The sequence below is a fragment of the Lontra canadensis genome, unplaced genomic scaffold, assembly GCF_010015895.1.
Source record: "Lontra canadensis isolate GAN:19392208 unplaced genomic scaffold, GSC_riverotter_1.0 scaffold28, whole genome shotgun sequence".
NCBI classification, from domain to species: Eukaryota; Metazoa; Chordata; class Mammalia; order Carnivora; family Mustelidae; genus Lontra; species Lontra canadensis.
In genome coordinates this window covers 3,189,982-3,202,541 of record NW_022631022.1, presented here as the reverse complement: position 1 = coordinate 3,202,541, position 12,560 = coordinate 3,189,982, and the positions used below count along the sequence as shown (strand labels likewise).

Here is a 12,560-nt window from a genome sequence, read left to right as displayed (position 1 = left end):
AGAGATCACAAGTAGGCAGAGAGGCAGGCAGAGAGAGAGGGGGAAGCAGGCTCTCTGCTGAGTAGAGAGCCCGATGCCGGGCTTGATCTTAGGACCCTGAGATCATGACCTGAGCCGAAGGCAGAGGCATTAACCGGCTGAGCCACCTACGTGCCCCCTTGTTGAGATATTTTTATGTCCCATCAGATCTCCTCTGTAATGTAGCCCATTCTGATCTCCGTTTCTAGACCGTTCTGATACTAAGTGAAGATGAGACTATTGGCAGTTAACTATTTGATGTACCAGTTTGTAACATTGAACTTAATGATTGCTCAAACATGAACTAACTAATCAATAAGTATGATATATACTTCACATTAAACTGTTTTATTCTTAAAGATGAAGAACATTTAGGAGTGCCTGGGTGGCTCTGCCTTCAGCTAATAAGCTCATGATTCCAAGGTCCTGAGATTGAGCCCCACATCGGGCTCCCTGCTTAGGAGCTTGCTTCTTCCTCTCTCTTTGCCATTCCCCCTGCTTGTGCTCTTTGGCTCTCTCTGTCAAATAAATAAAATCTTTAAAAAAAAGATGAATACTCGGCTATTTTTCTTAAAATTCACTCTAGATTTAAGAAGACTAGCTTCAGTTACTACCATTTTTCCTTTCTATATTCACTACTTTCTCAGCTTACTCCGCAAATCTCCGTGTTGTTCTGTGGGATCAGCTGCTATTGCATAGGGCAGTAGACCTCTGTTCTTTTGCATGTGCTAGGATGTTCTAAACTTTTCTTCTCTTTATACCAGTGGGAGTATTAATACTTAGAAAAAACAGGGAGGAATGCAGCATCTGGGTAGTACAGTTGGTTTAGCATCTGACTCTTGGTTTAGGCTTGTGTCGTGATTTTGGGATGATGGGATCTAACACATCATCAGGCTCTGTGATCAGTGCAGAGTCTGCTTGGATTTCTCTCTCCCTCTCCCTCTGCCCCACCCCCCCCCCCCCCCCCCCCCCCCCCCCGACAAAATAAATAAATCTTAAAAAAGGGGGGGGGTAAAAAATGGGGAGGACAAAAAACCAGAAAAGACAACAGTAATCTCATTAAGTTTAATTCTACCTTGAATGTTGACAGCTTTAAGAGAGCATTTACATTGTATTTGCTGTTGCTGGAGGAAAAAACAGGTTTTTTATTTTTTAAGGTGGAAAATTATGTGTGGAAAATTTATCTACATTATTACTCCAAAGTTAATTGTGTTGCTTGTTTAGAATAGACCTGTGGCATTTTTAACATCCGTGAATTTGCTGGTAACTCCGTGACAATTTTGCTGATATTTTTAGAGGTAGTTAGCTAGTACTTGAGTTGAGCCTGCTAGACTGCCCAGACTTTTCATTGCTGTGCAGTTTTGTTTTCTTTCATCCTCAGTTTTGTTAAGGGATGTTTTTAACCCATACTGCCATACTCTTATTATTTTTTCTTTTAACTTTGAGTTTTGACAGTGATGCCGTGTACTGTTCTTTTTCTTGTACCATTTGAGTGGCAGACATGTTGCCTCTTGCACCTAAGTACTTTTCAGTGCATATTTTTAAAAAACAAGGATGTCCTCTTTCATAACCATAGTGCTGTTATCAAAAATCAGAATTAGATTGTAGTCCATATCAATGTTTAGCTACAGACCTTGTGCACATCTTTCCAGTTGTTCGAATTACATCCTTATTAGCAGAAGAAATTCTGAGATCAAATCACACATTACATTCAGCTCTCCTACATTTTGCATCTCCTGTTATCTGGAACAGATCCTTAGTCTTTAGTTTATTGACATCTTTTGAAGGGTACAGGTCATTTATTTTGTAGTGTCCTGCCATTTGGGTTTGTCTCATGTTTCCTCATGATTAAATTCAGATTATTGCAGTTTCAGCAAGAACACGACAAAAGTGATTTCAGTGCATCTCATCTGGAGGTCATTATACTGGTTTGTTTATTTATTTACTGGTGATGTTAACTCTGACCACTTGGTTAAAGTGGTACCTGTAAGGTTTCTCCACATAATTAATAAGCCCAAGTCATCTTTTTAGTTATGAAGGCTGAATTCTTAATTTTATGATTAAAATAGAATCTTTTAATTAGGTGTAGGATTTTTTTTTAAACGATCTGCTTTATTTATTTGACAGAGATCACAAGTAGGTAGAGAGGCAGGCAGAGAGAGAGTTGGGGAAGGAGGCTCCCTGCTGAGCAGAGAGCCCAGATGCTTGATCCCAGGACTCTGGGATCATGACCTGAGCTGAAGGCAGAAGTTTTAACCCATTGAGCCACCCAGGCACCCCCTTTTTTTCTTTCTTTTTTTTTTAATGGGTGCTATGCCTAGCATGGAGTTCAATGTGGGGGTTGAACGCATGACACTGAGATCAAGACCTGGGCTGAAATCAGGAGTCTGATGCTTAGCCAACTGAGCCATCCAGGCGCCCCTAGGTGTAGTATTTTTGTTCTTGGCATGTGGCAGTCTTTCAGATTTGTGTCAGTATATCAGTCAGAGCATTTTTTTGATGTTCAAGAAATTTAATGGTGAGCAGTGGGTTTGAAGAAGGCCTAAGAAATTCTGACCTAGGCTGTAGTGGAATAACTCAGGCTTTTGTTATTTTCACAATTTTTGAGAGCCCAGGGAATTTTAGCTCTTTTTTTATTCCCCAATTTGGAACAGTTGCATTTAACTTCCTTAGAGTGTACTTTGTAACTTGCTTCATACTTTCATTAGAGTAGAAATAGGCATATGTCTTTTTAATTGAATTTTACCAGGTTCTATTTAAAACTATCTTCTATTAATATTTTGACTTACTACTTAGATTTATAAGAGATTCTAACATAGGAACGGCAGAATTCCTTTTCTTTTTAACCTTGCCTAACCTTTGGACATCTTGAAAAGGGGATGTGCAGGAATTGTATCACATACATTTGGTTCTAAGGGAGAACATGCCCTTGAAAGAAGAAAATATTTGCATCTGGTTTAGTACTTTATTAGTCCTGTTTCTCTTCCCCCACTTAAATAACCTCTAATCAGATACCAGCTAGAAGCTACCTGCTTCCTATTTTCTTAACAAAGCTGTTTTTTTCTTTTAAGTGACACACCCAGCCACAGGAGATGTTAAATAAATTACTTGAGTAGCTTCTTAGTGCCCATTCTACTTGAAGAAAAGTTTTCTTTTACTTTTTTGATCAGTGCTTTCCTATTTTCCTTATTGCTGTGGTATTTTCATTAGCAGATCTCTTTTTGGTGACTGGGACAAATGTCGCAGTAATCCATTTCTACAAAATAGTGTGCAGTACTTGCAGACCAGTTATACAATGCTGCTCACATTTCTTGCTTTGTAATGGGATCTCTTTAATATTTAACTTTCTGTTCTCTGAGAACTCTGCCTTTTGTTCTGTTACAGTATTTGCTTTTCATGTAAGAGCCTACAAAATATTTTTTGTTTTGGTTTCCCTAACTTGAATCTTCAAAACAACTTGTAAAGAAGTGAAAATTGTAGAGGGTCACATTTAATCATTTGCACTTTTAAAGACGAGCCATCCAGTTTGGGAATAGAGAGAACATTAAAGAATGAACAGTAGAGTTTTACATTAAGTTGTTAATTGTCTTTATTCTTTAGCCACTAGCCTGATTGAATGAGTGTCTTTTCCTTTACCCTTGACACACTCTCCCAGTTCCATCTTTTTGCAATAAAAAGAATCTAAATGAAGACTACATATCCTTTTTTTTTTAAAATTCAATCAGTAGGTTTTCTTTATTGTTTTTCCCTTGATAACTTCTTCAGCTTTGAGAAGTAGTGTCAGTCTTCTCAAACATAAATTTTAGCCACCCCCACAACCCCCCAAAAAGTAAGAAAAATGTACATTATAGCTGTCAGTGCTTTTGCTAGTTTACACATCAGTTGACTACAGCTTGCTGTTGTTCAGCTTTAGGGAAATTAGTTCTTAATTTGGAGAAAATGTTTTTATTTAACACATTCATTTTTCTTTAACTTTTCGTAGTAGAAAGTTTCCAGCATACCAAAAGGAGGACAGTATCCTGAACTTCCATGTAGCCACGAACAACAATCAGTTCATGACCAGTGTTTTGTTCCACCTGTTCCTTTTTTTTTTTTTTTTAAACAAATGGCAGATATTACATCATTTGATTGGTAAACATTTCATGATGTGTAGCTAAACGATTAGGGTGAAAACCCATAACAACAAAACCATTCAAAAATTGGCAGTAATTTCTTACTTATTATCCACACAGTATTAAAATTTTCTGTCTCAGTTTTGGTTTTTTTAACACTTTAAATTAGAATCCAATCCAAGTGATGTTACTACATTACAGTTGGTTGACATGCTCTTGGAGCATTTTGAAAATACAATTCTACTTCCTCTTTCTTACCCTTTAACTTTCTGTTTTTAAAATTTTCAAGTATTATAGAAATAATGTTGTACCCTTCTAGAATCATCACTTTACTACATTTGATCTATTTCTATGTGTGTGTGTACTTTTTTTCCCTTTTGCTCAGTCTTCAGAAAGTAAATTATAGACATTGTGTCACTTTTTACAAGTTAATATTGAAGCATTTTATTGCCTAAGTACAAGGCATTCTGCATAATCACAATACCATATATCATATTTAAGAAATTTATGTGCGTATGGTATTAGCTAATGTGCAATTCATATTCCTGTTTCTCCAAGTATACTACTAATTCTTTTATAGATTTGGTTTTTACATTTTAAATGTCATTTCGGCCAAAGGTCACACATTGATGGAATTGTTTTATATCTGGGGTATTATTAAATAGAGTAGCTATTTAGAGTAGCTACTGGGCACAAGTTATTGAGTACTTGAAATATGGCTAGTCGACTGAGGAATTGGATTTTAAATTTAAGTATGTGACTGCCATTTTGGTTACTACAGATGTAGAACATTTGCCTCCATCTTTTAAATGCATTTTTATAACAGTAAAATTTTTGAACACTCTTGGCCAGTTTTTCTGTAGATTGTCCCTCAATCTGGGACAATCTTATTGTTTTCTTAGGATAAATTAATTTTAAATATTTTTGGCACGAATACAATACATTGATGTCCTTCATAGGAATACAGTGTCTTTCATAGTACATCATAATAGGAGGCACATCATGTCAATTTGTCCCAGTTTTAGAATTCTCTTACCTTTTGAGGTGTTTTTGTTTTTTGTTTTTTGTTTTTTTTTTTGGAGGAGAACTAGGAGACTAAAGATAAACAAGATACAACCTCTGTTTGTAAGGAGTTTATAATTTAGTCAGAGGGAAATACTTTCAGTCAGTGAAATAAAGGACCAAATAAAATGAGTTAATAAAGATACGTGGTGTAGAGGAAATTAATAACATTTATTGGACCAACTAGTTACTTACCACACCCCTACTATATGGCATATCCTGGAGAAAAAGAACTGAATAAGGTTGATAAAGTGCTTGTCTTTACAGAGTTTAATGTCTAGGGGAAAAGGTAGACCGTTTTTTTTTTTTTGTTTTGTTTTGTTTACAATTTTGGTAAGTGTCATAAAATCTTAAGTTCCTGGTTAATAATTTTTTCATTATAATTTAACTTCAGTAGTTCAGGAGGCATTGATAGACGTTATCTTCTCCTCCCTTTTTAGAGTCCTTTGGGATTTTGGCATACTTATGAAGTTATGCTCTTCCCTATACAGACAGGAAATATACTAATGTATCTCATAGTGCAGATTTATTTTTATTTTTCTGTTGTACAGTATCAGTGTATGCAGGGGTTTTTGATAAGAGTTAGACTGAAAATACTCTCATGGTTTAATTTTTATTTTTTCATAGCTTAATTTAGATCTAATCCCATAAACTGTAATGTCTTTGAACCAATCTATTTAAGTGACTGGTGAACCCTTCCTTCTGAAATGGAAAACCTTTTTTTCTCTTCTTACCGTTACTCTAATCAATGGCTGTTTGAAAATAAAACTTTAAATTTATACATTCTTTGTCTAAGTGTATTTGCAGTCATTTTCTTCAAATCTCTTTCCTACTTCTGTGTACTTCAGTATCTGCTACTAATTAGTCTATTCATAGTGAGTATTGCTGCTTTTTTTTTCCAGAGATATACCGCATTGTTTCCCAGAAGCAAATGTCAGACAGACGTGAAAATGACATGTCTCCAAGCAACAATGTGGTTCCTATTCATGTTCCACCAACCACTGAAAACAAGCCAAAGGTGCAGTGCTGTCAGAACATATAAGGCGTTTCTCTTCTCCCCTAGAAGGCTGTGTATAGTCCATTTCCCAGGTCTGAGATTTAAATATATTTGTAATTCTTGTGGTCACTTTGTGTTTTATTACTTCCTCATACTTATGAATTTTCTCATGTCTTAAGTCTTTTGATTTTAGCTTTATAAAATCATCCACTTGTCCCGAACGACTGCAGCTTTTTTTCATGCTATGGCTTCACTAGCCTTAGTTTAATAAACTGAATGTTTGGATTCCTCAGTTATTGTTTACTTTTCATCATGGAAGCCTGTCACTCTAGGACATATTAGAACTTGATCACTTGAAGCTCAGACCTATTGGTCTTGATCAAACTAAGAAGACTTTAGAACAAATAAGCTATCATTTTGCCACAGAGCAGCTTATAATGAGCAGCTTATAATTCATACACTCTTCTCTCAATGCAGTGTATATTTCCACAAATCTAAGAATTGCCCTATAAACAGCAGGATTTTGAGAGCTTGAAAATATTCCATTATTCTGGAAGTCAATTTCTAAAATGCCTTAATAAGATTAAGTAGTTTAGTAAATTTTGTTTTTTAATTTTTGTAAGCATCAAAGTTGTTTAGAGAGGGGGACACTTTTTCTGGACAAGAATTATCTTAATAAACAAAAGACTGTTTTATGGTTTCAGTAGCAGTGTGGTTATGGAGCCATATGTTAAACGATGCTGCCTGGCAGGCTGGGAACTTGAGAGACTGGTGGAATTCCATCCGAGATGCCTCTGTTGCAATGATCAGGCAGCCCAAATCATTGAACTCATCTAATTTCCTGGCAGTAGATTATGTGGCATTTTATTGCTCAGGCAATAACTGGTTTAATGCTATTAGTATCAAATTGTGAAGTGTTAATTTTGTCTTAAAACCTTCCAGTAAATGAAATGCAACCTAGTTTTATCACCATATCTATCAGCAGGCATGGATGATTATTTTAACAATGCTAATTTTTGAGTTTTGCAATATATTAAGGAATATAGTCCAGTTAAATATCTGGTTTCAGTATGTCTGAAGATTATAGTGAGAGGTTACTGTCTGCTCAAGTGGTACCACTTAAAGGCATGTATTCTTTTAGTATGTAGTACCTTGAGTTTAAATAGAATGCATTTAGGCATTATACAAACCTGAACTACTTTTTCCCCATTACATTATTAAAATCGGTGGAGCAACTAGTTTCCCATTTAGAAATGTGCACTACTAATACTGAATTTTACTTTCTTGTGGATAACATTAAGCACTTACTCCGCAGTGTTCTGAAAGTTGTGTCAACTGAATTGATACTATTCAGGATGGTGGAATATCCCCCAAGTACAAAAATATGTGTGTGTGGGCTTGCATAGATTACTATGTTTCATAGTTAATCTGTCTTTTGCGGTGCTCATGACGTGTGGGGCACACGGAAGGCATTGCTGTGGTCAGTCTTTTTGGTTTTCTTCTGTAGCCACTTATTATTTTAGAGTATTGGTTGGTTATGAAGATACTATTATCTATTTGTAAATCGCTACTTTGTATTTTATGCATGCTCTGTAACTTGATTTATTTTTGTTTTAATTTTATTTTTTAGTTATTGATTTGGAATATATTCACATTCTAATAAACAGTTATAGGGGGACTATTCTTTATGTTGTCAGATTACATTTTTCTTCTGAGTGCTTTGGATGCAGCCATGGAATATTTGATTCTGATGCGGAAGAGCATAGGTCCTTGCATTACAGAGTAAACACTAAATTGGAGGCATCATTGTGTGAATTTAGCGTTGAGTTTAGACATATGGTTCAATTACGCTTTTCTTGGAGAAAGTATCACCAAAAACGTTAAGGAAGTAATCGTTGTACCTTCATATGTAACAATGTCACCAGAAAGACGGATTTAGTCGAAATTAGTAGTAAATCTTTTACAAAATTTAAGAGAAGGAAACTCTAGGTAGTGAATTGAAAATCAGTAACTTTGAATTTTCATCAAGTATAGACTTAATGTTGCCTGGGCATGGTTGGATTTTAGGAGAATTCCAAGAACCCTTTAAATAGTAGTAGAAAATGTCTTTGATTGCATCTTAACAGTGTCTTCATTCTGAATAGGATCTCAGGAGACAAACTGTCTCAAATAAGAACCATTAAGATTTAAAATATTATGACAGCTTAGGGCTCAAGGCAGTTCAGATGTGTTTTGCTGCTTGACCCTGGTTTTCAGTTACTTTAACTTTGAAACATTTTTTAACCTGTTCTGAAAAGCCAGTTAACCATCTTGACTTCATTTAACTTGTATGTCATTGGTCTTAAGTGATATCTATGATTTTTCTTCACTAGTAGTTACAACTCTGTAGGGGTAAGTTATTGTTAGCCATTGCATTGTGAATGCTAAATCGTAATTCTAAGGGGTGCTAGCTGGTGACTTAGGCCAGCGGTCTTTTAAGTTCTGAAAGGTTCTGCAGAAGAGTTAAGACCTCTTGAGTTTAGATTGCCCATCAGAGCTTGTCCTCTTTATTTCATCAGTAGGAAAATGAACATTTTAATTTTGTCTTCAGTGACTTGGATTTACAAAATAACAAATGCTCTCAGTGGTTTGAATGTTGTCATGGTTTTTTCCATCTACCTTAAAGAGAAAAAACTGTGTAGACACTTTCGGCCAGTACCAGAAGCAGAATAATTCAAAGCTTAGGTTGATATTCAAGAACTTCTTCCAGCCTGTTAGGTTTCAATTTATGGAGTTTGTTGTTTTTTTGAACACAGGAAGAAAATAGAAATTGATTATTTGATATCTCACAAATATTTTAAGCCTGAAAAAATTTCAAAACAAAATATGAATTTTCTATAAGGACTGTGCATGGCATGCATTCCCTGTGGTGGTGGTGGGGGGGAAGAACCATGAAAGGACCCGCTTCTATCACATGCTTTAGTGGGATAGCATAATAGGCTAGTGCTAAAAAGAGGAAGGCTGATTTTTGTTCTTGGTGGGTTGGTGCTGGGTACCACACCCTTGCTGGGATTTGACAGGCCACTTTTTCCATTCACGTAAAGGATAGGCCAAAGAAACTGAAGTTGTCATTCGAACGTTTTAAAGGATGGTTGTATTCCCCAAACTATAGGAGGCCGAGGGTAACAATAAAGTTATACAAAATGTCATTACAGCTTCTGTAAAGGAGATCATAGGCTGAGAAATGGTTTTAATTGAAGCATCCATTTCATTGAAAATTGAGTTGGAGGATAGAGAAAGAGTATCTCAAAGGACATTGATAACTAGGCATACATTAAAAAGTGTGCTAAACTCTTTGAGTTAAAGATTGAAAGTGGCAGGTATAATAGAGCACTGAACTGGGTGACAAAGACCTGGATTCTAGTCACAGATCTTTTAGTCTTTTCTCTCTGAACCTCCCATTCTTCCAGTTAGTGAGGGGAATGGGTTAGATTATTTCTGGGGTTCATCCCAGCTCCAGTTCAGTATTTCTGTGAATGAACTCTTCAGGTACTAAAGTTAAATTTGAAGTCAAGTTTAATAGTAAAAGTAAAAATCACTTTGCAAAATGTTTTTGGTCTTAAAATAATTTGATTAAAATGTTACCATTATTTCCATGTTAACTCCATTTCATAAGATGAAAGCTTTCAGAACATTTGCAAAATGACTGTCATTTTCAAAAATATGCATCGAAGTATCATGTGCTAAGGGGGGAGGAGCACTTGAGGGGCTGCTTTGTCAACTGTAAATTGAGAACTGCTTGTTTTGGCTTCTATTGTTAAAATTCTGCTGGCTTTTAATATATACTTTGAAAATATATTCATGTCTGGGTGAGAGAACTTTTAAAATATTTGTGTTTAATTTTTTTTTTTTTTTACTATTACCTCTTATAGAAATCTGTAAGAAGGTAGAACAGTCCATAGAGCTAGCTGTCCAAGAGAACCTATGACTAAGTCCAAGTTTATAGGTTTTTGTGGCAAAGTACACAAGATATAAATGGCATTATTTGGTTGTTAGTTTAGAAGTCTAACCATTTGAATTCAGTTAATATTATTGATAGGTCCCAGCACAGATGTCCTGTATATTTGCTGTTAACTACTCTGTTACCAGTATCAGTGATGATCGTGAAAATTAGTAGCCAATAGGATTCCTTTTCTTTGAGTCAGTGAACTAAACTTGCCTGTTATTGCCAGTGAGTAAGAGTATTGCTTTTAGATTCATTTCCCTCGACTGCTTCCAGTCTCAGGATACCTCTCTCTAGGGAAGCAGTACAGATCCTTGTCTTTAAGAAGTTGCTGACCATTGTACTAGTCTCTACACCAAAGCATTTCATCATAAAGCCCTAAGAATATTATAGATCATGCCTGAAATGGAACAGTCCAAAAAGCCCTAGGAAGCAATACTATTTCTGCAGACTACCTTGGATATGAAACCAACAATGCAGGCTCTACTAGGATCATCAGTTACTGGTTTTATTTTACATTTAAGTGGATGCCTAAATACAAGGTCTTTAAGATGGCAGTCCCTATACATTCTCCTCTCCAAGGTTCTGGAGGACCATCTGCTGGATTAGACAATCAATGGCTTAGGAGGTAGAAGCTGGAATTGATGAGGGAATCTAACAGTGTGTCACTAGAGACTAGAGCTTTCCCTTTCTGTGGGTTTGGATTGTACCATTGCTCTTGAGTCTTCCTAGCTCTGCAAGTCAGGGAAGAAAATGTATAATCAGTATCCTGCTAATAACTAGGACCCTCCATTTATCTCTGCCCTTTTGTAATTGCTAAATTGTAAGATTCGTAAGCATGGGAATGTGCTTTGTTCGTATTTATATTCTAATATTTATTCCCCCTGCTATTCCATGTCAGAACAATAAAGAAGGAACATCTAAAAGAGTGAGGGGGTTAATCCTACAATTCATTCTAGTTTAGCTTGGGGAGCTATAGTCTGAGGATTACCATTCAGACTAAAAAATATTTTAATTAAAAGTTACATAAAATTATGGGTATGTAAATGTTATAAAACAATTTTACAGAAGTACAAATGGCAGTATAATGAATCCCTGTGTATCCATCCATCCCTTCTGAGAAAGATTCTCTCGTGTTGTCGTATACTGATTGAATGAGCCTCTTCTGCCTTCTCCGGTTAGATGAATGGCTCATAGAATGTATCATTCTTGAATCTTCTGTGTTGAGTACCCAACCTGTAGCCTTTGGTTATCATTTATGGTATTGGGTAATATTCTGAGCCTCACAAGTCATAATCTAATACCACTATTCTCAATAAATTTTTTTAGCCTTTAGCCTTATAACTCTTTTAGCCTTATAACTCTTGATCATGTTTTGTCTTTCACTGAGATATCAAGCTATCCCTTGAGAATTGTCTTGGATAATTTCTGAATGAGTCTTACTAGTCTCTAACAAAAATGTGTTATTCTTGGTTAAACATTGGGAATAACTTCTGAGTGTCATGTAAGCCTTGTGAACTGACAAGTTGAAAGGCTTAGGTTGACTTAAATAGGATTATGTACAAACTTTGCAAGTATGAAGGAAAATTTTTAGACTTAATTTGAAAGCATCCAGTAAGCTATTTTTTTAGCACCCGTATTTTCCTACAAAATTAATCCTGCTGCTGCTTTACCAGGGAGGTCACAAGGTTATGTTTTAAAAGGTCCTAAAACATGCACCCACAGTAATAGACTGGGTGATAACTTCTACTAGTGGGAAGCTATTCATTGCACATATGCAAATCAGATAGCCCTTACACTTGCTTTTATTCCATTCCATAGAAGTACCTTTGTGCCTCTGGAGCTGAGCACAGGCTATCATAGTTGCCTTTGAGTTTAAATCTTTGTGAAAGCAGAGAAATTCTCTGTTTGAGCATTTGATGTGTATGAGATTTTTCAATAATTTTTAGACAAGAATGTGTTGTTCCCATTCATTACTTTAAAGCAAGAGACTCTTGTTATAAATATGATAGAACTTGTTCACTTTATTGTCAAGCGTCTAATGGGATAATTTTCACTTCTCTGACTGCCTAAAGTGACCACACAAAATGTAGCTTAGTTCTACCTTTTAAACCTAAGTTGCAGATTATAGACATCTTTTCAGTGTGCAACACAACAGTAGACATTCTTGTTAAATTAGTTTGAGAAATTCCTTTTATTTTGTACAAGGTACGGTCCCTTTGCACAGTGAACAAATATATTACAAATCTGGGTTTTTAAAAAAAGTATTGCCATTTCATAGTATCACTTATGCTATTGTACAATAATAGTGTTTTCTTTATTCGTTTGAATTGAATGCACATCACTGAGTGAAAACTGGTTTCTGTAAAATGAACAGATCTTTCCAAGT

The 12,560-nt window shown here is 35.6% G+C and overlaps 1 protein-coding gene across 1 annotated transcript in view; it reads left to right on the top strand.

Moving 5' to 3' along the window:
- The window catches only part of RAB11A (RAB11A, member RAS oncogene family), a 19,477-nt gene extending 11,605 nt beyond the window's left edge, over positions 1 to 7,872 (top strand). The window contains exon 5 of the mRNA XM_032864661.1: positions 6,095 to 7,872. Coding sequence (XP_032720552.1) covers positions 6,095 to 6,234 — 140 coding nt within the window. The 3' untranslated portion in view covers positions 6,235 to 7,872. The remainder of the gene's footprint in view (positions 1 to 6,094) is intronic.
- Positions 7,873 to 12,560: the final 4,688 nt, after the last annotated feature.